The 23,171-nt window shown below is 41.7% G+C and overlaps 2 protein-coding genes across 2 annotated transcripts in view; both read left to right on the top strand.

Annotated features, from left to right (window-relative positions):
* LOC134446522 (E3 ubiquitin/ISG15 ligase TRIM25-like) overlaps positions 1-3,231 on the top strand; it is an 87,743-nt gene extending 84,512 nt beyond the window's left edge. Inside the window, exon 16 of the mRNA XM_063195886.1 lies at positions 2,714-3,231. Coding sequence (XP_063051956.1) covers positions 2,714-3,231 — 518 coding nt within the window. The remainder of the gene's footprint in view (positions 1-2,713) is intronic.
* A 13,144-nt stretch (positions 3,232-16,375) lies between these two features.
* LOC134446521 (tripartite motif-containing protein 16-like) overlaps positions 16,376-23,171 on the top strand; it is a 10,506-nt gene continuing 3,710 nt past the window's right edge. Inside the window, exons 1-6 of the mRNA XM_063195885.1 lie at positions 16,376-16,827; positions 16,876-17,305; positions 18,296-18,391; positions 18,734-18,967; positions 19,137-19,194; positions 21,831-21,866. Coding sequence (XP_063051955.1) covers positions 16,655-16,827; positions 16,876-17,305; positions 18,296-18,391; positions 18,734-18,967; positions 19,137-19,194; positions 21,831-21,866 — 1,027 coding nt within the window. The 5' untranslated portion in view covers positions 16,376-16,654. The remainder of the gene's footprint in view (positions 16,828-16,875; positions 17,306-18,295; positions 18,392-18,733; positions 18,968-19,136; positions 19,195-21,830; positions 21,867-23,171) is intronic.

Below are 23,171 nucleotides of genomic sequence, written 5' to 3'. Positions count from 1 at the left end.
CAGAGAGGAGAGTCGCGGCCGTCCTGCAGGAGAGATCCCACAATAGAATCACAGTGAGCTACTGAACGGCGCCGAAAGGTGCCCGTAGCAACATTAGAGATATAGCTAGAGAGATGTCTCTGTAATCTCTTTCCTCCCTAGAGCAAACCACAACAATAGATTACTTACCTCAAGTTGAATTTCAGGTGCCTCTGGGATTCCACGAGAGTAGCTTCACATGCGAAAGCACAAGCTACAGGGAGAAGCCACCGTTAATCTATAAGCGGCGATAGCACACTTTTAATAAGGTGGGGATAATAGCCTGATAATGATAGCCTGGAGAGGGGCAACAGTAGTCACCAGCTCTCGGACAGCTAACTTCCAGTAGGCACCTCGTTACCAGTATCAATTCGTACCTTATCAGATTGCGTGAGGGATTTAAGAGGACGAAGTATGCCGCGCTGAGACTTATATACTGTGTACAGTAGCGCGGCACACTCACGTGATGAAGTTTTGATATAGTGTACCTATAGTGTACCTTATATTCCAGCCCCCTGGGCTAGCCGTCTGGCAGCCTTTCTTGAGTGAAACAGAACCACTCTGGCAGCAACTACATTCATTTTTTCATTTCGAAATGAAAAGGGATTAAAAGGGAGGTCATCGGTGTGTGTTTCAACCTTTCTTTACATTGAAATTGTACATTTTGAGTCTGAACCTGGCTAAAATAGATTGGTGAAGTTTTGAATGAAGTCCTATGGAGAGTATCATGATCTGCTTCTGTAGTCACAGTGCATGTTGACATGCATGCTTCTTTAGGTGTAATTCAGATTTCCAATGCTGACGGCATTCAAACCATGTCAGTCCCACTATCATGCTTGACTAGCCAGATGATGTACTTTTTTTTGTAAAATTCACTTGTTTACCAATACACATGCTTAACACCATCTAAAGCAAATTTGTTTATCTTGGTCTCATCAGACCACACGACATGGTTCCAGTGATCCATATCCTTGGTCTGTTCTCTTGAAACCAAGATAAAAAAAATCTTTAGATGGCGTCAAGGATGTGTGGTGGTAAACAAGTGAGCTTTACAAAAAAAACTATTTTTTTCACATGGTCATAATGGGGTGTCTATGTTACATTTTGAGGACAGATATTAATTGAATACAATTTGGAAGAAGGCTGTAGCATAATAAAATGCGGAAAAAGTGAAGCACTGTGAATACTTTCCGGATGCACTGTATGTACAAGGTGTGCATTTGACAACACACACACACACACACACACACACACACACACACACACACACAGACACACAGACACACACACACACACACACACACACACAGTACTATTGATAACACACACGCGCACACATTGTACACTTTACAACACAGCACACACACACACACACACACACACACACATATACGCTTTACACAGGGTTTGGGTTTCATGGTATTGGATTGTCATCAGTGAAGCTGCTGTGAGACCCCTACAGGTACATGCTGCTCCTATAGGTCACATACTCAAACACACACACACACACACACACACACACACACACACACACACACACACACACACACACACACACACACACACACACACACACACACACACACACACACACACACACACACACACACACACACTGTACACTTAGTGCAGGGGTGTCAAACTCAAATTGACTGCCAAAATAAAAATCTGGAACGAAGTCGTGGGCCGAACTCAACAATTATTTAAAAAACTGAAATTGAGCATGCACTTCATACAGTTAAATTTCACATACACTCTTTCCCATGATATTTGTTAGTTAGAATGTGTCTGCACATCCTGTGACAGAGCAAATTTCATGTTCAAGTCATATTACGCTATACATGAATGGTGTATGAGGGACAACTGTAATGCACTTATGAAATGATCTCGCGGGCCGAATAAAATGGCTCCGCGGGCCAAATTTGACCCCCGGGCCTGAGTTTGACATCCCTGACTTAGTGTATTCGTACAAGGTGTTCATTTGACAAACACATGCACACACACAAGCACTTTGTACACTTGCCAACACACACACACACACACACACACACACACACACACACACACACACACACACACACACACACACACACACACACAAAACACACACACACACACACACACACACACACACACACACACACACACACACACACACACACACAGTACAATTGACAACACACACACACACACATTGTACACTTGACAGCACAACACACACACACACACAATCTCACACACACACACACACACACACACACACACGCATACAAGCACTTTGTACACACACACACAAGCAGACACACACAGAGACACACACACAGGCACACACAGACACACACACACACACACACACACACACACACACACACACACACACACACACACACACACACACACACACACACACACACACACACACACACACACAGTACAATTGACAACACACACACACACACATTGTACACTTGACAGCACAACACACACACACACAATCTCACACACACACACACACGCATACAAGCACTTTGTACACACACACACACACACACACACACACACACACACACACACACACACACACACACACACACACACACACACACACACACACACACACACACACACACACACACACACACACACACACACACACGTTAGAACTATAATGTGTGTGTCCTGTCTTTTCCTCCAGATTCCTGTCACTTCACGCTTGATCCCAACACAGCACACAGATACCTCCATCTATCTGAGGGGAACAGGAGGGTGGAGAGTAGACCTATAGCCCAGTCATATCCTGATCATCCAGACAGATTTTATCGTTATTTTCAGGTGCTGTGTAGAGAGGGTGTGTCTGCACGCTGCTACTGGGAGGTTGAGAGGAGTGGTGACAATGTTGCTATAGCAGTGTCATATAAAAGTGTCAGCAGGAATGGCAATGAGTGTAGGTTTGGATATAAGGATCAGTCCTGGAGTCTGCACCTCTCCAGCTCCAGCTCCTCTTTCAGACACAATAATAAACAAACGGAACTCCCTCTAGTGGCCAGCTCCAGAATAGGAGTGTATGTGGATCACAGGGCAGGAACTCTGGCCTTCTACAGCATCAGGGGAGACACAATGACCCTCCTACATAGAGTCCACACCACATTCACACACACACTCTACCCTGGGTTTTGGTTTCAGTGTTTTGAATCATCAGTGAAGCTGTTGTGAGGCCCCTAAATGCTGCTGATGTAGCCATATAAGACATACGCTGTACACAGACACACACACGCTCACACACACACACACACACACTACACTTTATACCTTGTATTTGACAGACATGTAGACATTACAGTACTTTGTCCTGTATTTGAGATTTTGTAGATTATTTAATGTAATTACACTCACCAGCCACTACATTAGGAACACCTGTTACAACTGCTTATTGAGGTAAATTTCTGATCATCCAATCACATGGTGTCAACTCAATGCATTTTTGCATGTAGACATGGTTGAGATGATCTGATGCAGTTCAAACCGAGCATCATAATGGGGAAGAAGGTTATTTAATGACTTTGAACCTGGCTGTCAAGCTGAAAATGCTTGATTTGAGTATTTCTTACTTTATTAATGTATTAGGCTACTTATTGCGTGGTATATTCACACCCGACCATCTCAAGGGGTTACAAAGAATGGTACGAAAAAGGAAAAAAAATCAGTGAGCAGCAATTCTGTGGGCAAAAATGCCTTGTTGATGGTGGAAAATGACCAGACTGATTTGAGCTGATACAAAGGCAACATTAAGTCCAATAACCACTCATTACAACCGAGGTATGCATAAGAGAATGTCTGATTATACACATGACATCAAATCTTGAGGTAAATGGGCTACAGCAGCAGTAAACCACATTTGGTGCCACTCCTGTCATCTAAGAACAGGGAAATGAGGCAACAATTTGGACAGACTCACCATAAACTAAACTAGAACATCAGAACAATGTTGCCTGATCTGATGAGTCTTGATATCAACGGCAACACTCAGGTGGAATGGTCAGAATTTGGCGTCAACAACATGAAAACATGGGTCAACCCTGCCTTACATCAACGTTTCAGGCTGGGGATATAATGGCATACAGATATTTTCTTAGCACAATTTGGGCCAATTAGTACCAATTTATGTTTGTTGGAATGCCACAGCCTACCTGAGTATTGTTGCAGGCAGTCCGGGCAGTTCTCAAGGCAAAAGGGGGTCCAACCCAGCACTAGAGAGGTGTTCCTAATGAAGTGGCCAGTAAGTGTATTTCTCATCTCAGTAGACTTATGTATGTTCCTATGGGCATGAATACAGTCATGTTCGATATCAAATAGAACTTGAGTTTGATTGTAATGTGCACCACTGATCATATTACAAATCAGGGCCGGAGCTATAGGGAGGGCGAACAGGGCATTTGCCCCTGGGCCCAGGGCACTCTTGCATTAGTGGTGGGGGCCCAATTGTGATCTTGTCAGGTCATATTACAGTAGGGGGCCCGATAAGTGTTTTGCCCTAGGGCCCTATGTACAATTGTTCCGCCACTGATTACAATAGATTTAGTTGATTATTGAACTGATGATCGTACAATGAATTGTTAAGACATCTATATTTCTGGTTCAATATGGGCATGGTGTGATACTGTTTTACTTTCGTGCTTGTAAATTATGTGTGGAGTGTACCTGATGAAGACCTTAATGTCGGTCTAAAGTTCCTGTCAAATAGATCACAGTAAAAGAGATGTACTGTATGGGTTGTGGATACTCTTCTTTTTTTGACGTGTATTGTTGTACTTGGTGAAAGACTTCTGTACATGTATGCAATAAAATGTTTACTCATAAGCCTTGAACAGCTGAATGATTTCATAAAGGCTCATATGAGAATCACTGTTGTGTTCATAATATTGCAGTATGCATGCTTACCATGCCTGCATCATAGGCAATTAGTTTCACCTGTTTCACGTTTGCCCACGTTTGACACTGAAAGGCCACCATACACGTAGGTGGGCGCAGGGGTTATTGGGATTACAGGAAATAAATGTTCAGTTGATATCACGCAAAGTAAGTTGTGCTTCTAGTTATTTTGGGAATATAACAGTTGGGGTTTAGGTTAGTTTAAGTTATCTGAGTATCTCTGTTGGTAATTTACATTGTGCTTTAGGAGAGAAGTCTCTGATAACGGCTGTAACTATACGTATAAACAGTGAGAGACCAGTGTGCGCATTATGGAGTTTGTTGAGTGTTAAAAAACACAAGTATAACACAGTGTTGCCCACAGAAGATTTGTCAGTTAAGGTGGTGGTGGTGGGGGGAGGGGGTTCTTATAGCCGTAATCATCATTGTATGTTGTGCAGTTTGGTATGCGGGAGGTTAGCATGTGTCAGAGACATGGGATTAAGAGGCCTGATCATCATTGTAAAATGTAAATGTTATGTATGTTGTGCAGTTTCATAATAAAATTCAACATGAAAACACCAGAAAACAAATGGCTTTTACATTATTTTTTATAATCCTACTTCAGGAATACATTCACAATACTAAACCTGTATCCTTTCAGGATACCTATTGGAGATGGGAGGTGTTTGTTGTGAAGGTGACAGCCTCAACTATAAAGTGCTGAGGGAAACCTCTTTAGCAACATGTTACACCCTTACAATGCAATGCTATGTTTCATGAATGCAGTTTCACAATAAAATATGATGTGAAAACAGAATACAAATGGTGTATACATTATTTATATAATCCTACTTCAGGAATTACATGCTCAGTACTAAACCTGTGTCTTTTCAGGGGGCCTATTGAAGGTGGAAGGTGTTTGTTGTGGAGGTGGCAGCCTTAACTATAAAGTGCTGGGGGCAGCAGTGGCTCTACCCATTTGGGGCCCTAGGCAAAATACAGACATGTGGCCCTCATGAATTACTTTCACTGGTATTTGGGTGAACAAGGTTTTTTTGGGTTTTTCTTTGGCTCAAATGTCAGGTCAAGTGGAGTAACAACATTTAATGCTCATAAATTAATTATTAATTGGTGTTTGACATGAAATTAATATTATTCTTCAATAGTCCACTAAAAACAAACAAACAAACAAACAAAAAATCCATCTAATAGTGGCTGTTGTTGCGCCGCCCTGTTGTGTGCTACTGTTGAAATGTCACTGACTCATCTAGCATGGCAGGGCTGACTGCTGGGTACATTTAGTGGGCACCCAGTGTAAAAGATAAGAAGACAAGGTGTTGAGCGCGCTTCCTGATCTTTCTACATTTAGTGGGCCCCCTACAACGGGTACATTTGGTGGGGTCCTTGGCAACTGCCTAGTCTCCTTATTAGTAAAACCGGCTCTGGCTGGAGGAAACTCTGGCAACATTTATAACCTCACAAGTAGCCCCAGCTCATATGAGGACCACCATGTAGTTACATACAAGTAGCCCCAGCTCATATGAGGACCATGTAGTTACATACAAGTAGCCCCAGCTCATATGAGGACCACCATGTAGTTACATACAAGTAGCCCCAGCTCATATGAGGACCACCATGTGATTACATACAAGTAGCCCCAGCTCATATGAGGACCATGTGATTACATACAAGTAGCCCCAGCTCATATGAGGACCACCATGTGGTTACATACAAGTAGCCCCAGCTCATATGAGGACCACCATGTGATTACATGTAGTCTCATGGCCGTGCACAGACAGGGACAAGGTGTTGCTAAAGCACCTTCCCTACTGCACACAAAAAAAATCCATTTTTTGTCTTACTGTAGTCCATGTTGACGTGATCCTCTACAAATGCTTGTGACAATAATGCTCTGATATAACATGTAGGGAAGATCCACATGCCCCTCACCCCAGTGGTGTAGTCTACTTTTTAAAGGTGGGTATACTGTATATTTGAGCATTTTTGAAGTGGGTATACTCTGTATACCTGCGTTCTACGTAGACTATACACCACTGCCTCACCCACCATGTGTGAGTAGTCTTATCCCATGTAATGACAGGTTCAGCTACTATTGTGGGATCATGGCAATGACAATGATAACGGGCTGAGAGATTCACAGTATTACTTAAATTAAGAGAACACATGCAGTACAGCAGAGTCCCATGTTGGACATCAGTGACACACCAACCTGCGTGTCCACCGCCATCTTGCCGGTCTCCGTCTAGAACAATCCATAGTGTGTCTTCCTGCTTACTATCATGTCATGGGGTCAAGTAATACGGCATCACAGAAGGGCCATTTCTAAACAACAGAAATGTGATGGGCAGGTTTTTATGGAGCTCACATTGTTGATGGGGATGTCACATTAAATCTTCTGGAAGTGCTTGAAGAGATGAGTGGTGAACTATGGTGTTGTACCACTGCATGTTGGTGAGCAGGGTCCTAGCATCAAATTTTGTTTTTTTGCGGCCATATATCTTCATGAATCGGGTTGTGTGTGGGCCCCCTATATACATTGGGCCCTGGTGACTCAGTCTCACTTAACCCCCCCTGAATGACACCCCTGTTAATGGCATCACAGAAGGGTCATTTTGAGGAGCAGAAATGTGTTGGGCAGGTAGGTATCATGATGGGGATGGGGATGTGGAATGTTGGGAAGTGCTTGAAACAGTTGATCTGTGAGCTATGGTTGTGAATCGCTACATGTTAATGAGATGATAACATTGGGTCTAGACTGCGCCAGAGAGAGTAAAGAGAGAGAGGTTCCATTGGCCCATTGTTTCCGGGTTCTATTATTGCAAGGAGGAGGGGGGGGAATCCCCCTTTAGGCAGACCTAGGCAGACCTAAGGACTGTTCTATTCAATACTAGGAGTATTATGACATGCCCCTTTAGGTAGACCGGAACCTGGTCATGTTAGGTGCCCATAGCAACCTATTACATTGGCATATCTCTATATACTTAAAGAATCTCTGACTGCGCTGTGCACAGAGACCTTGGTTACATTTGGATTTCACCATCTGTGGATTTCACCATCTGAACAATTATGCTTTTGTAATAATGAACAACTTACATATTATTAAGCGGGCTTGCGGAGCAAGGACCATGCAGAGCATGGCCCTTGCAGAGCAAGGCCCGATTATAGTAATCTCTAAGTCCTGTTTAGTTATTATTAAGCGGGCTTGCGGAGCAAGGACCATGCAGAGCATGGCCCTTGCAGAGCAAGGCCCGATTATAGTAATCTCTAAGTCCTGTTTCTTTTATTAAGCGGGCTTGCGGAGCAAGGACCATGCAGAGCATGGCCCTTGCAGAGCAAGGCCCGTTTATAGTAATCTCTAAGTCCTGTTTCTTTATTATCTATTTATCGTTCTTGTGTAGGGCAGAAAATAGAAAATGGATCTCCTCCTAGGCCTTTCGAGATAGAGACACCGTTCAAACACTAAAACGACCGGCTCGGCTTGGAGATCGCGTACAGTTATAGGCTTCTCCGTGTCTCTTGTCGTTTTTCCGTTTTTTGGCGATTTTGTGAAAGCCTGGGTCCCCATTCAAAACCATGGTGGAACCTTCATGAACGACAGTTCCGCCACTCTAGAGATTAGAGTGTAGGAGGCTTTTTCGGTCATAAAACATCAACACTTTCACCTAGAAGTTTAGTTGACGCGTTGTTAGCGAGCTCTATGGGATGTCTCCAAATTGTCAAAGTTTCATCTCCCAACTCCCAATACTTTTTAAATGGCAGGTTTGTAAAAAAAAAAACAGGCCTGGCTCTATGGAGAATCCCAGTCTTTTCGAAAAGTGCATTTTTCAAGAGATCAGCGCATGTCCCACACGGAGGTCCATTTGTGCCTGAAAAATTTAACCTATAAACTTCATTCAAAGACTGTTAGAGAGATCACAAGCATGACTCCGATCTGTGAAAAGGACACGTGCCAACTCCTTTTAGTTTTTTTACAACGATGTTGTAAAGACAAAAAACTCATTCTCATTTTCTCCCCAGTTTAGAGCTCAATACTAACTGTCTTTCAGTCAATCACAACAGGTGCAGCCAGTGAAGGGTTCCATTTCAACTGTCACTGTCTCAAGATTCTATTCTTAACGAGCAGGTGCGAGCAACCATTCTAGAAGTCTATTGTTCAGCTCTGCAATGGAATGTACTATAGTCTTGCTGGTCTTGATAACTGGCTGGTTGGCTTAGTGGTATTGCATGCCGCTACATTAGAGATATTGAGGTTGAGGGTTCGAATTCCACCTGAAGCCATGTTGATTTTCTAAATTATATCATATGCAGTGTTCCTTGTCCAACTTAAAATGGCATGTATGTCATTTAGTATGCATGGCAAATGTGCTGGATTACAGATATGGAGGTTGGGGGTTCGAATCCCAGTCAAAGCCATGTTGATTTTCAAAATTATATCTTATGCAGTGTTCCTTGGCCAACTTAAAATGCCATGTATGTCATTTAGTATGCATGGCAAATGTGCTGGATTACGGATATGGAGGTTGGGGGTTCGAATCCCAGTCAAAGCCATGTTGATTTTCAAAATTATATCATATGCAGTGTTCCTTGGCCAACTTAAAATGCCATGTATGTCATTTAGTATGAATGGCAAATGTGCTGAATTACAGATATGGAGTTTGGGGGTTCGAACCCCAGTCGAAGCCATGTTGATTTTCAAAATGATATCATATGCAGTCTTCCTTGGCCAACTTAAAATGCCATGTATGTCAATTAGCATGGATGGCAAATGTGCTGAATTACAGATATTGAGGTTGGGGGTTCGAATCCCGCTCGAAGCCATGTTGATTTTCAAAATTATATCATATGCAGTGTTCCTTAGCCAACTTAAAATACCATGTATGTCATTTAGTATATCCCCAAAACGCAGAGCTACAACACTTTCAAGATGGCTGAATCCAAGATGGCTGAATTGTTTGGCCCATAACTTCTGACTGGGTGGATGGAGTTTTTCCAAGATTTCTTTTAGCTTTGTTTTCTCAATAGTACTTTGTTTCATCTCTGCCCCAAAAGGCAAGCCCGCTTCCAGCATTTTCTGTGAGAATGCATTTCTAGTTATTATTATTATTTATTATTGGTTCTCTTGTGCAGGGGCAGCAAAAATAGAAAATGGATATCCTCCTAGGCCTTTCGAGATAGAGACACCGTTCAAACACTAAAACGACCGGCTCGGCTTGGAGATCGCGTATAGTTATAGGCTTCTCCGTGTCTCTTGTCGTTTTCCCGTTTTTGGCGATTTAGTGAAAGCCTGGGTCCCCATTCAAAACCATGGTGGAACCTTCATGAACGACAGTTCCGCCACTCTAGAGATTAGAGTGTAGGAGGCTTTTTCGGTCATAAAACATCAACACTTTCACCTAGAAGTTTAGTTGACGCTTTGTTAGCGAGCTCTATGGGATGTCTCCAAATTGTCAAAGTTTCATCTCCCAACTCCCAATACTTTTTAAATGGCAGGTTTGTAAAAAAAACAGGCCTGGGTCTATGGAGAATCCCAGTCTTTCGAAAAGTGCATTTTTCAAGAGATCAGCGCATGTCCCACACGGAGGTCCATTTGTGCCTGAAAAATTTAACCTATAAACTTCATTCAAAGACTGTTAGAGAGATCACAAGCATGACTCCGATCTGTGAAAAGGACACGTGCCAACTCCTTTTAGTTTTTTTACAACGATGTTGTAAAGACAAAAAACTCATTCTCATTTTCTCCCCAGTTTAGAGCTCAATACTAACTGTCTTTCAGTCAATCACAACAGGTGCAGCCAGTGAAGGATTCCATTTCAACTGTCACTGTCTCAAGATTCTATTCTTAACGAGCAGGTGCGAGCAACCATTCTAGAAGTCTATTGTTGAGCTCTGCAATGCAATGTAATATAGTCTTGCTGGACTATGCATGACATTTAGCTGCTTGGCTTAGTGGTAATGCATGCCGCTGCATTAGAGATATGGAGGTTGAGGGTTCGAATCCCACCCGAAGCCATGTTGATTTTCTAAATTATATCATATGCAGCGTTCCTTGGCCGACTTAAAATGCCATGTATATCATTTAGTATGAATGGCAAATGTGCTGAATTACAGATATTGAGGTTGGGGGTTCGAAACCCAGTCAAAGCCATGTTGATTTTCAAAATTACAGTGAGGAGAATAAGTATTTGATCCCTTGCTGATTTTGTTGGTTTGCCCACTAATAAAGACATGATCAGTCTTTAATGTTAATGATAATATGTATTCTAATATGGAGAGACAGAATATCAAAAAGAAAATCCAGAAATTAACTCTAAAGAATATATAATAATTGATTCATATTTAATTGAGGGAAATAAGTATTTGATCCCCTGCCAACCATTAAGAGTTCTGATCCCGCAGATCAAATGGCACTTCCAATCAACTTGTTATCTGAATTGAACACACCTGTTAATAGTAACCTGCACAAAAGACACATTGAATCTGCAGAATTAGTCCATAGAATCAGTCAATCAATCAAACTAAACTCGCCAACATGGGACAGACCAAAAAGCTGTCAAAGGATGTCAGGGACAAGATTTTAGAACTCAACAAGGCTGAAATGGGCTCCTGGATATTAAAGAGCAAACTGTTGGTGCATTTCTTCCCAATTTTAGGACATACAAAATGGTCATCAATCATCAATCTTAGGCCTGTCTCTGGTTCCATACAAGATTTGACCTTGTGGGAATTTAATAACCAGAAAAAAGGAGATAAAGCACCTTAAAACTGTATGGGAGGAGCTAGGAAATGATCTCAAGGCAGCTGGGACCTCAATCACTAAGAAAACAATTGGAAACACTTGATACCACAGCGGATTAAAATCTTGCAGTGCATGTATGGTACCCCGGCTTCAGAAGGAACCTGTTCAGGCTCACCTGAGGTTTGCCAATGAACATCAAACTGGATTTGGATATGATTGGGAGGTGCTGGAATCAGATGACACCAAAATCAAACTGTTTGGCATTAACACAACTCGATGTGTTTGGAGGAAGAGAAATGCTGCCTATGATCCCAAGAACAACACCTTCTCCAACATCATAAATGAAAGTGGTAACATTATGTTTTGAGGTTGTTTGTCTGGCCAAGACACAGGACAACTTCACATCGTTAAGAAATGGATGGAAGGAGACATGTAAACGTACAATGCTGCATGCCAACCTCTTTCCCACCACCACTAGACTGAAGGTGGGTCATGGATTGGCCTCCCAATATGATAATAATCCATAACATACAGCCCAAGCAACGAAGGAGTAGCTCAAGCAGAGGCATATTAAGGCCATGAAGTGGCCTAGACAGTTTCCAAACATTAACCCTATACTAATCCTGTGAAGGGAACAGAGGCTCCCATTTGGCAAGCTGCAGTTATACAACTTAAGTGATTTAGGGATGATCTGCAAAGAAAAACGGACAAAAATCCTTTCTAATATATCCACAAACATTGTCATTAACTGAAAGAAACATCTGACCTCTGTATGAGAAAACAAGGGATTTGCCACCAAGTAATTTTGTCTTCTTTGACTAGAGGGGTCAAATACTTATTTTCCTCAATGGAATACAAATCAATTAAAATATATTCTTCAAAGTCATTTTCTGGATTTTCTTTTTGATATTCTGTCTCTCTTTATTAGAATACATTTTATCATTAATATTATAGAATGATCATGTCTTTATTAGTGGGCAAACCAACAAAATCAGCAAGTGATCAAATACTTATTCTCCTCACTGTATCATATGCAGTGTTCCTTGGCCAACTTAAAATGCCATGTGTGTCATTTAGTATGCATGGCAAATGTGCTGGATTACAGATATGGAGGTTGGGGGTTCGAATCCCAGTCAAAGCCATGTTGATTTTCAAAATTATATCATATGCAGTGTTCCTTGGTCAACTTAAAATGCCATGTATGTCATTTAGTATGAATGGCAAATGTGCTGAATTAGGGATATGGGGGTTGGAGGTTCGAACCCCAGTCGAAGCCATGTTGATTTTCAAAATGATATCATATGCAGTGTTCCTTAGCCAAACCACAAATATCATGTATTGTATGTCATTTAATATCAATGGCAAAGGGGTTGGATTACAGATATGGAGGTTGTGAGTTCTAATCCCGCTCGAAGCCATGTTGATTTTCAAAATTATATCATATGCAGTGTTCCTTAGCCAACTTAAAATACCATGTATGTCATTTAGTATATCCCCAAAACGCAGAGCTACAACACTTTCAAGATGGCTGAATCCAAGATGGCTGAATTGTTTGGCCCATAACTTCTGACTGGGTGGATGGAGTTTTTCCAAGATTTCTTTTAGCTTTGTTTTCTCAATAGTACTTTGTTTCATCTCTGCCCCAAAAGGCAAGCCCGCTTCCAGCATTTTCTGTGAGAATGCATTTCTAGTTATTAAGCGGGCTTGCGGAGCAAGGACCATGCAGAGCATGGCCCTTGCAGAGCAAGGCCCGATTATAGTAATCTCTAAGTCCTGTTTCTTTATTATTATTATTGGTCTTGTGCAGGGATCTCCTCCTAGACCTTTCGAGATAGAGACACCGTTCAAACACTAAAACGACCGGCTTGGCTTGGAGATCGCGTATAGTTATAGGCTTCTCCGTGTCTCTTGTCGTTTTCCCGTTTTTGGCGATTTTGTGAAAGCCTGGGTCCCCATTGAAAATAGTGGTGGAACCTCCATGAATCAAAGTTCCGCCACTCTAAAGATTAGAGTGTAGGAGGCTTTTTCGGTCATAAAACATCAACACTTTCACCTAGAAGTTTAGTTGACGCGTTGTTAGCGAGCTCTATGGGATGTCTCCAAATTGTGAAAGTTTCATTTCCCAACTCCCAATACTTTTTAAATGGCAGGTTTGTAAAAAAAACAGGCCTGGCTCTATGGAGAATCCCAGTCTTTGGAAAAGGGCATTTTTCAAGAGATCAGCGCATGTCCCACACGGAGGTCCATTTGTGCCTGAACCCTTTAACCTATAAACTTCATTCAAAGACTGTTAGAGAGATCACAAGCATGACTCCGATCTGTGAAAAGGACACGTGCCAACTCCTTTTAGTTTTTTTACAACGATGTTGTAAAGACAAAAAACTCATTCTCATTCTATCCCCTGTTTAAGGCTCAATACTAACTGTCAGTTAGTATCAGAACAGGTGCTCCCAATGAAGTGTTCCATCTTAACTGCCACTGTCTCAAGATTCTATTCTTAACGAGCAGGTGCGAGCAACCATTCTAGAAGTCTATTGTTCAGCTCTTCAATGCAATGTAATATAGTCTTACTGGACTGTGCATGACAGCTAGCTGCTTGGCATAATGGGAATGCATGCTGCTGGATTACAGATATGGAGGTTGAGGGTTCAAAACCCACCCGAAGCCATGTTGATTTTCAAAATTATATCATATGCAGTGTTCCTTGGCCAACTTAAAATGCCATGTATGTCATTTATTATCAATGGCAAATGTGCTGGATTAGAGATATGGAGGTTGAGAGTTCGAATCCCACTTGAAGCGATGCTGATTTTCAAAATTATATCATATGCAGTGTTCCTTAGCCAAGTTAAAATACCATGTATGTCATTTAGTATCGATGGCAAATGTGCTGAATTACAGATATTGAGGTTGGGGGTTCGAACCCCAGTCAAAGCCATGTTGATTTTCAAAATTATATCATATGCAGTGTTCCTTGGCCAACTTAAAATGCCATGTATGTCATTTAGTATGGATGGCAAATGTGCTGAATTACAGATATTGAGGTTGGGGGTTCGAACCCCAGTCAAAGCCATGTTGATTTTCAAAATTATATCATATGCAGTGTTCCTTGGCCAACTTAAAATGCCATGTATGTCATTTAGTATGCATGGCAAATGTGCTGAATTACAGATATGGAGGTTGGGGGTTCGAATCCCAGTCAAAGCCATGTTGATTTTCAAAATTATATCATATGCAGTGTTCCTTGGCCAACTTAAAATGCCATGTATGTCATTTAGTATGAATGGCAAATGTGCTGAATTAGGGATATGGGGGTTGGAGTTTCGAACCCCAGTCGAAGCCATGTTGATTTTCAAAAGATATCATATGCAGTGTTCCTTAGCCAACTTCAAATATCATGTATTGTATGTCATTTAATATCAATGGCAAAGGGGTTGGATTACAGATATGGAGGTTGTGAGTTCTAATCCCGCTCGAAGCCATGTTGATTTTCAAAATTATATCATATGCAGTGTTCCTTAGCCAACTTAAAATACCATGTATGTCATTTAGTATATCCCCAAAACGCAGAGCTACAACACTTTCAAGATGGCTGAATCCAAGATGGCTGAATTGTTTGGCCCATAACTTCTGACTGGGTGGATGGAGTTTTTCCAAGATTTCTTTTAGCTTTGTTTTCTCAATAGTACTTTGTTTCATCTCTGCCCCAAAAGGCAAGCCCGCTTCCAGCATTTTCTGTGAGAATGCATTTCTAGTATTATTATTACCATGTCTTACTCATTTACAAACATTTGTCAAAGGGACACTGTGTGAGATTTTTAGTTGTTTATTTCCAGAATTCATGCTTCCCACTCACTAAAGTTACCTTTTTCATGAATACTTACCACTACCATCAAATTCTAAGTATTCATTATGACTAGAAAAATTGCACTTATCATAAAAAGGGGGATCTTCTCCATGGTACGCCATTTTGAATTTCCAGAAATAGCCATTTTTAGCTCTACTTGGACCATACTATATAATATTTGTTTATTACTTAGTAAACTTTCATGTAAATATCAAATTCAGCGATAGCCAACCCAGTTTCAATGAGCAGCATAGTTGCAGTACCTTTTTTGACCATTTCCTGCACAGTGTCCCTTTAACTAGTTCATCTGGCTTCCTCGGTTTGTCTATGTGACGGAAGTTAGCCTCCGTTACATCTACAGTTTGTGTGATTTTGCGCAGTGCCCCCGGACATGCCTGTATCAGAATCTACACTGAAGCCCTCGGGGGCATTGAGGAGGAGACATCTGAGAGGTGGTGCTTAGTTGCCTTTGGGGGGCATTAGTGGATTTTATTTTGTAATACTAAGAGGGACGCTGACAGGGTTATGATGAGATCAAGGGGGCGTTGGGAGGTTTATGATAAGCTCAAGGGGGTGTTTGTTCAAAACAAAAGCGTTGTGAATCACTGCACTATATGCTGCTGTATCCTCTGCAGATGGGCCCATCGACGGGCCAATTCACTCTTTACTAAAAACACTCAACTACATCATAACAACATTGCTATGACAATACAGAAAGTATCTTAAGAATTAAGACTTGGTCATTACCATTTTAGTGACATTAATGTTATAACAGACTAGAGCCAAGACTGGAGGCCGAGGGAAACGACTGGGGAAGCAACTTGCCCAACTTGCCCTGCAGGGTGTGTTCAACTGCTGCAACATTTTGCTGCCGTTTCCTGATTGAACAACTTGTTTGGCCACAACATAGCAAAACGTTCAGTGTAGAAAAATGCCCAACCCATTTCTGCTCAAGGAAACTTGCAAACATTCTTGAACACCACCATTGTCACCTGGTTGACCACACCCACATCCATCCCACCTGGTCCTACCTTCTTTCCCACTGATAACAGGAACGATTCTGATTGGCCAATCCCAAACCCCATCCACCCTGGGCCCCTCCCTAGTGTTCTGAGGAAGTCATGAGGAAGTCAGCTGTCACTCTGCTGCTGCTTCTCACAGTTAGCACTAGTGTTACGGAGAGCTACAAAATGGCATCAGTGTCTTCTCAGGAGGAGTCCTTCTCTTGTCCAGTTTGTCTGGAGCTGTTAAAGGATCCGGTGACAATTCTCTGTGGACATAATTTCTGTATGAGGTGCATTAATGGCTGCTGGGATCAGGAGGATTGGAAAAGAAAATACAGCTGTCCCCTCTGCAAGCACACCTTCGACTCCAGGCCTGTCCTCCACAAAAACCGTCTGATGGCTGAAATGGTGGAGATGTTCAGGAAGACCAACATCCAAGCTGCTGCTCCTGATCACTGTTATGCTGGACCTGGAGATGTGGTGTGCAACATTTGCACTGGAAGAAAACTCAAAGCTGTCAAGTCCTGTCTGGAGTGTCTGAAGTCGTACTGTGACACTCACCTAAATGCTCACAATGAACTTATAGGAAGAAATCACAACATGATTGAGGCCACAGCCCAGCTACAGGAGAGGATTTGTCCCCGTCATCAGAAGGTTTTTGAAATATTCTGTCGTACGGACCAGAGTTGCATCTGTCTTATGTGTCCGATGGACGATCATAAAGGCCACGACACAACCACGGCTGCGGCAGAGTGGAGTCATGAAAAGGTAAGACATGACGCCCTATACACATATTTGTAGGATTACATTTTTCATCCTTCACACACAGTTGGAACATAATCATTGACTAAAATAGTTTGTTTAAATAGTTTGTTTAACTTTAAATCCACTTTGCCATACCCTGTGTTTCATGTGTCTCAGTGGACACATTTTAACACTAAACTCCAGCTAAAAATGAAAGGTGGATGAGTGTAAAACATTAGAACAATGCGGAAAAACAGGTTGGGCTGCTGTCATAGAATATTCACACACTGAGCCAGACGCATCATGATTGCCCTCTCTTTCCCTGTCTGTTAAGTGTAGTATACAGTATTAAGTATTCATTGTATGGTTTATGCAGGGAAATGCCTACTGTATACCAACATAACCATGTTTGTGATTGCGTCTCATTGAAGAAGTGTATTACAGTTTATTAAATTAAATCTCCAATGTATTTACTTAAAACTTCTGTGTTGCCTATTGGATAGTGTGTCTTGTCATTTTTCTGAGCCATCTTGGTTCATGTGTATTTTACACTAAAACTACTTTGTGTTTCCTGAACTGCTGTGTTTAAAACTGAAATGAGGTTATGCCATATTACATGTCAAGGCTATGCTAGGCTATGCTACTTGGCCAGTGGTGTAGTCTACTTTTTTATGGTGGGTATACTGTATATTTGAGGATTTTTTTAAGTGGCTATACTGTAGTCTATATATTTGTGCTATTCAAAACAATGGATCAATCAATTCTCAGTGGATATACTGAAATCCCTGAAATTTAGAAGTGGGTATACTCCGTATACCCGCGCTGTACGTAGACTACACCACTGTACTTGGCACCTTCATTTCCCTCTGGATCAATAAATTATTCTCTATTCTACTCTACCCACAGCATCTGTTGCTTGTGAAGTGTTTCTGCAGAACCCCTGTAGAACTTGTGAACTTGTGATAACATGAACATTCAATTCACAATCTGTTGCTTTAATTTCTGATGTTCCAGGAGGGGTTGGGGCAGAGCCAGAGGAGATGCCAGCAGATAATCCAGTTGAAGGAGAAGGAGCTGCAGGAGCTGAGGAAGGCTGTGGAGACTCTCAAGGTGAGAACTGACCAGAGGAGAAGACAATCTGCAGCAGGTTTCTGGTTATGCAGTGTAATGAATAAGTGTAAGAATAAGATGATCCATTTAGTCGGACACTGTGCAAAATTGGCTGTGGTTGGGACCAAACCCTTATTGTTCAAACTACCTACAAGGACCTACACACTATGACCCATTTGCTGCCTTTCACCACCACACACTGTTATTACTTGCCATTATTTAGTCTCTCTTAAAGTAGCCATCACATCACTGTTTGTCCCTTCTCTCGCTCTGTGTATGTGTGTGTGTCTGTGTCTGTGTCTGTGTCTGTGTCTGTGTCTGTGTCTGTGTGTGTCCTATCAGTCTGGTGCACAGACAGCAGTGAAGGAGAGTGAGAGGATGTTTACTGAGATGATCCGCTCCATTAAGAGAAGGCGCTCTGAGGTGACAGAGCTGATCAGAGCTCAGGAGAAGGCTGAGGTGAGTCGTGCTGAAGGACTCCTGAAGCGACTGGAGCAGGAGATTGCTGAGCTGAAGAAGACAGATGCTGAGATGAAGCAGCTTTCACTGACACAGGATCCCATCCATTTCCTCAAGGTAGACAACATTACTTTATAGAGGGTTCAAAACATGGCTAAACACAGTGGCAGTGCAGCCCTGTTAATTACAGTTCAAGCTCTCATGCCAATAGCTCCCCCTCAGCCTGTTGTGTGTGTGTGTGTGTGTGTGTGTGCGTGTGTGCGTGTGTGCGTGTGTCTCTGTGTAGAATATTGTGTCCATCAATGGGAGGCCTTACAGCACAATTTCAACCAACGTGACCTTCAGCCAAAACGTCTCCTTGGAGCCCCTGACGGAATCTGTGTCTGCAATGAAGATGCAGCTGGAGGAGAAATTAGAGTCAGTCTTCAAGCAGGAAATTGTCAAGATATCTGCAGCAGGTTGGACAAACATATGAATCATAAAAGAGTAGACATATGAATCGTCACTGACATCTTTAACACTAGAACTACCAGGATTTTTCTGCCTACCTAGAAGTACCAGAGAGGGGTCATTTGACCCGGTGTCTTTTACCTAATGCACTAATCACTCATTTTGTTATGGTAATGAGGCTGTTAGGGGCCGTGTGTGGGGTGAGGGGTGAGGGGGTCACACCTTACAGTGCTAACAGCCAAGACAAAGAGGGACAGACAGCTTCTTCCCAAGGGCTGTCAGCCTCCAAAATCACCACAGGTAAATAGCAACTTGCATGAAGATATCAGCAATAAAGACAGATAGCACAGTTTGGCGGACAGTGTGTTACAGTTTTTCTCCATTGAAATGGCTCATTTCTTGAAACTGAGATGTCATTCTCAAAACATGGACAAATCCCAAAACTAATTTGCAGTTCCTGACAACAGAATGGCATTTATCATTGCTTTCATCAAATTTCAAATGCTTTTGTACATGTCTCAATCATTTAGTACATCCTTGCAAATGGCTATGTACAAGTATCCTACAGTTAACACAATCAGCTTACATTTAGTAGAATTTTCAACTGAATGTACCTTGCTGATCTATCCCAATTGGTTGATTCTCAGTGTAATGGTTGTCCTGAAAACATGTCAGCACATTTTCTTCATATAAGTCATCAATGAACGAACATGTGAATGTCCCATGTGATCATGACGAATCATATGACTGCAACCAGATAATGGTTGAATTACAGTTTTTCTCGATTGTTTTGGCTCATTTCTTGAAACTGAGATGACATTCCTATAACCATTGGGTCATTTGGCCAAACATTCTTACACTTCTGCACAACAGTTCAGATAACTAGCAAAATGTCATATACCTCCCAAAACACCTCATTCTTGCATCAGCACTAAACCGTCTGACATATAAATAGTCAGTACCATCAAAATGGCATAGATCCTTCTCAATTGCTTTGGCTCATTTGCATTCATTTAGTCCTTCTGTCAAAATAAACTGGATGGTTCAGCATAACTACATGGATCCTCATCACTCGCTCATATCACCACAAAAACAGTTTACCCATGTGTAGAAAACTAAATTTCTTCCCCACATATATCATCAGTACCCTCAAAATACATTGTCCCTTTGCCATTGTGTAAGCACTGCCAGTCAAAATGGTTAGGTGTTTTATCTACGTTCAGCTAACAGATTTCAACTATGTATAAAAATGAAAAAGTGAGTGAAACTATTGAAGTTTGACAACACAGATAATTTACCAAGGACATTTATCAGTAACTTTCTTTACTGTAAATTCATATACAGAAAGTAATGCCCATATATCACAGGTTACCGTTTCTCATGGGTTTGGCTCATTTCTCAAAACAGAGATAACATGGACAAATGCCAAAGCAACTAGCAATTGTTCAAAACACAATGTCGTTTGAAAAAATGTCATGAAATTAGCCAAATAACATGGAAACTGTAGTATACACGGTTGTAAAATTATTTTCTACTAACTAGTAAAGTTACAATACCATCTGACCTGTTGAACACTGTCATGAATTTACTATGTAATGAAATTCTTAAAATATGATGTCCTTGACAGTTTTGGGAACTACGTAGACCACTTTGCATATGATGACTTACACAATGAAATAATGCTGACGTGTTTTGGAGAGGGCAACCATTAGACTGAGAATTGTCTAATTCGTTTAGATAAGCAAGGTGAATTTATTTGGAAAATGTGCTGAATGTATGCTGAATGTGTCAACTGAAGGGTATTTGTACATATCCATCTGCAGAGATGTACTAAACATTTGAGACATGTACAAAGCATTTGATATCTGATGAAAGCAATGAAAAATGCCATTCTGTTTTGGGAAATTGCAATTTGTTTTGGGGATTTGTCCGTGTTGTTTTGAGAATGTCATCTCAGTTTCGAGAAATTAGCCAAACCAATCGAGGAAAAACTGTGACGTGTGAATCTCCCATGCCATGTGACCATAACAACTCATGTGAATGCAACCTGGCAATTGTTAGATGGATAAATACCAGTGCATGTGGACTACTGCTTCATTTCCCTCAAAAATGTTGTGGTGAAAGAAGCTCCTCTCCAAGGAACGAAGATGCAGAGATACAGCACTCAACAGGCATTGGAAATGATCCACACACACACACACACACACACACACACACACACACACACACACACACACACACACACACACACACACACACACACACACACACACACACACACACACACACACACACACACACACACACACACACACACACACTCTGTGTCTCAAGTGACAGCTGTGAGCTGCTAACAGCCACATTTCCACAACAAAAGGAGTGTCCGCAGGGGGTCCAAAGGGTCAAATGACCCCCTTGTGGGGCTTTTAGGTAAAAAGGTCAATTGGCCCCTCCGTGGTAGTTCTAGTGTTAATTAGCTTTTTAAAGTGAAACGTGACTCATTTGATTTTTTACTCTTTTTATCTTGAAGCTGTGAGGAACATTCAGATCATCGAGAGCATACAGCGTGAGTTTTCAACACACACACCACACACACACACACACACACACACACACACACACACACACACACACACACACACACACACACACACACACACACACACACACACACACACACACACACACACACACACACACACACACACACACACACACACACACACACACACACACACACACAGTTCAATGTGTGTAATGCAGTCCCTCCAGGATTTTGCACTGGGATTTTGTGATTTTTGCGGTCAAAATGTCTGATTTTGTGGCAGCATTTTCTCATTTTTTGCAAAGATTTTGCGGCATTTTCTCATTTTTTGCAAAGATTTTGCACCCCTTTCTGGGTTTTTTTGGTAACTGAAAACCACAATCAGTCTAAGCAGGCTTAAGACAAAAGAGAGAGAGATTCAGAAACACTTCCTATATAATAGAATAATAAAATATTGTCAAAAACTGCCAGAGCGTCTTATAAGCCAGTGCGTCCAATGTGTAAAAAATGGCCCCGACACTCATAAATCTCTGTCGATATTTTAGAACGACTTCGGGGGAAAACGGGACTGCGCGTTATGAAAAAATACTTATGGGTATAATGAAGAGCGTCGCGGGGTACAGTAGCCAGGCTGTATGCAAGCGTTACAATGTCACCTGTTGGAAGACGCGCCTCTCTCTCTCTCTCTCTCTCTCTCTCTCTCTCTCTCTCTCTCTCTCTCTCTCTCTCTCTCTCTCTCTCTCTCTCTCTCTCTCTCTCTCTCTCTCTCTCTCTCTCGTGCTCGTATTGTTACATATTATTTCCTTGATGCAAAGTTGTGATGGCATACACGCTCTCGTTGACATGGTTGTGTGCATGGTTGCATGGATTCGCAAGACTTTATTGCAATAACACAGTGAAAGCGTGGAAGGGCCGTTCACTTCCTATCTCAGTGTCCTTGACTGAAACAAGTTGCAAAACTCCAAACTTCCGAATCCTTTGCGATAGGCACTACAGTGATTCTTATCAGAAGGCTTGTGCCTACGCATAGACATTAGACCCTTAAATTACAAACATTAGCGAATATTGAAAAAAAAAACAGACAACGACCGTCTGGTAGCATGCTCATGAAAGCGACAGGGCATCGTGAAATTATGCGGAATATCATTGAATTTGCATAAATCCATGCGATCGCTGAATTGCAAAAAACTGGAGAGACTGTCTATGTGTTTGCATCAGTAGACAAACGTGTACAAACCTGTGGCGGTTTGTAAAATGTGTTCATGGAAATGATGCTGTGAAATGCTTATTATTTAAATGTGGGTACGTGAAAAGGGGTTGTCTTAT

This window comes from Engraulis encrasicolus, chromosome 3 (genome assembly GCF_034702125.1).
Source record: "Engraulis encrasicolus isolate BLACKSEA-1 chromosome 3, IST_EnEncr_1.0, whole genome shotgun sequence".
NCBI classification, from domain to species: Eukaryota; Metazoa; Chordata; class Actinopteri; order Clupeiformes; family Engraulidae; genus Engraulis; species Engraulis encrasicolus.
This window is presented reverse-complemented; position numbering and strand designations above follow the sequence as displayed.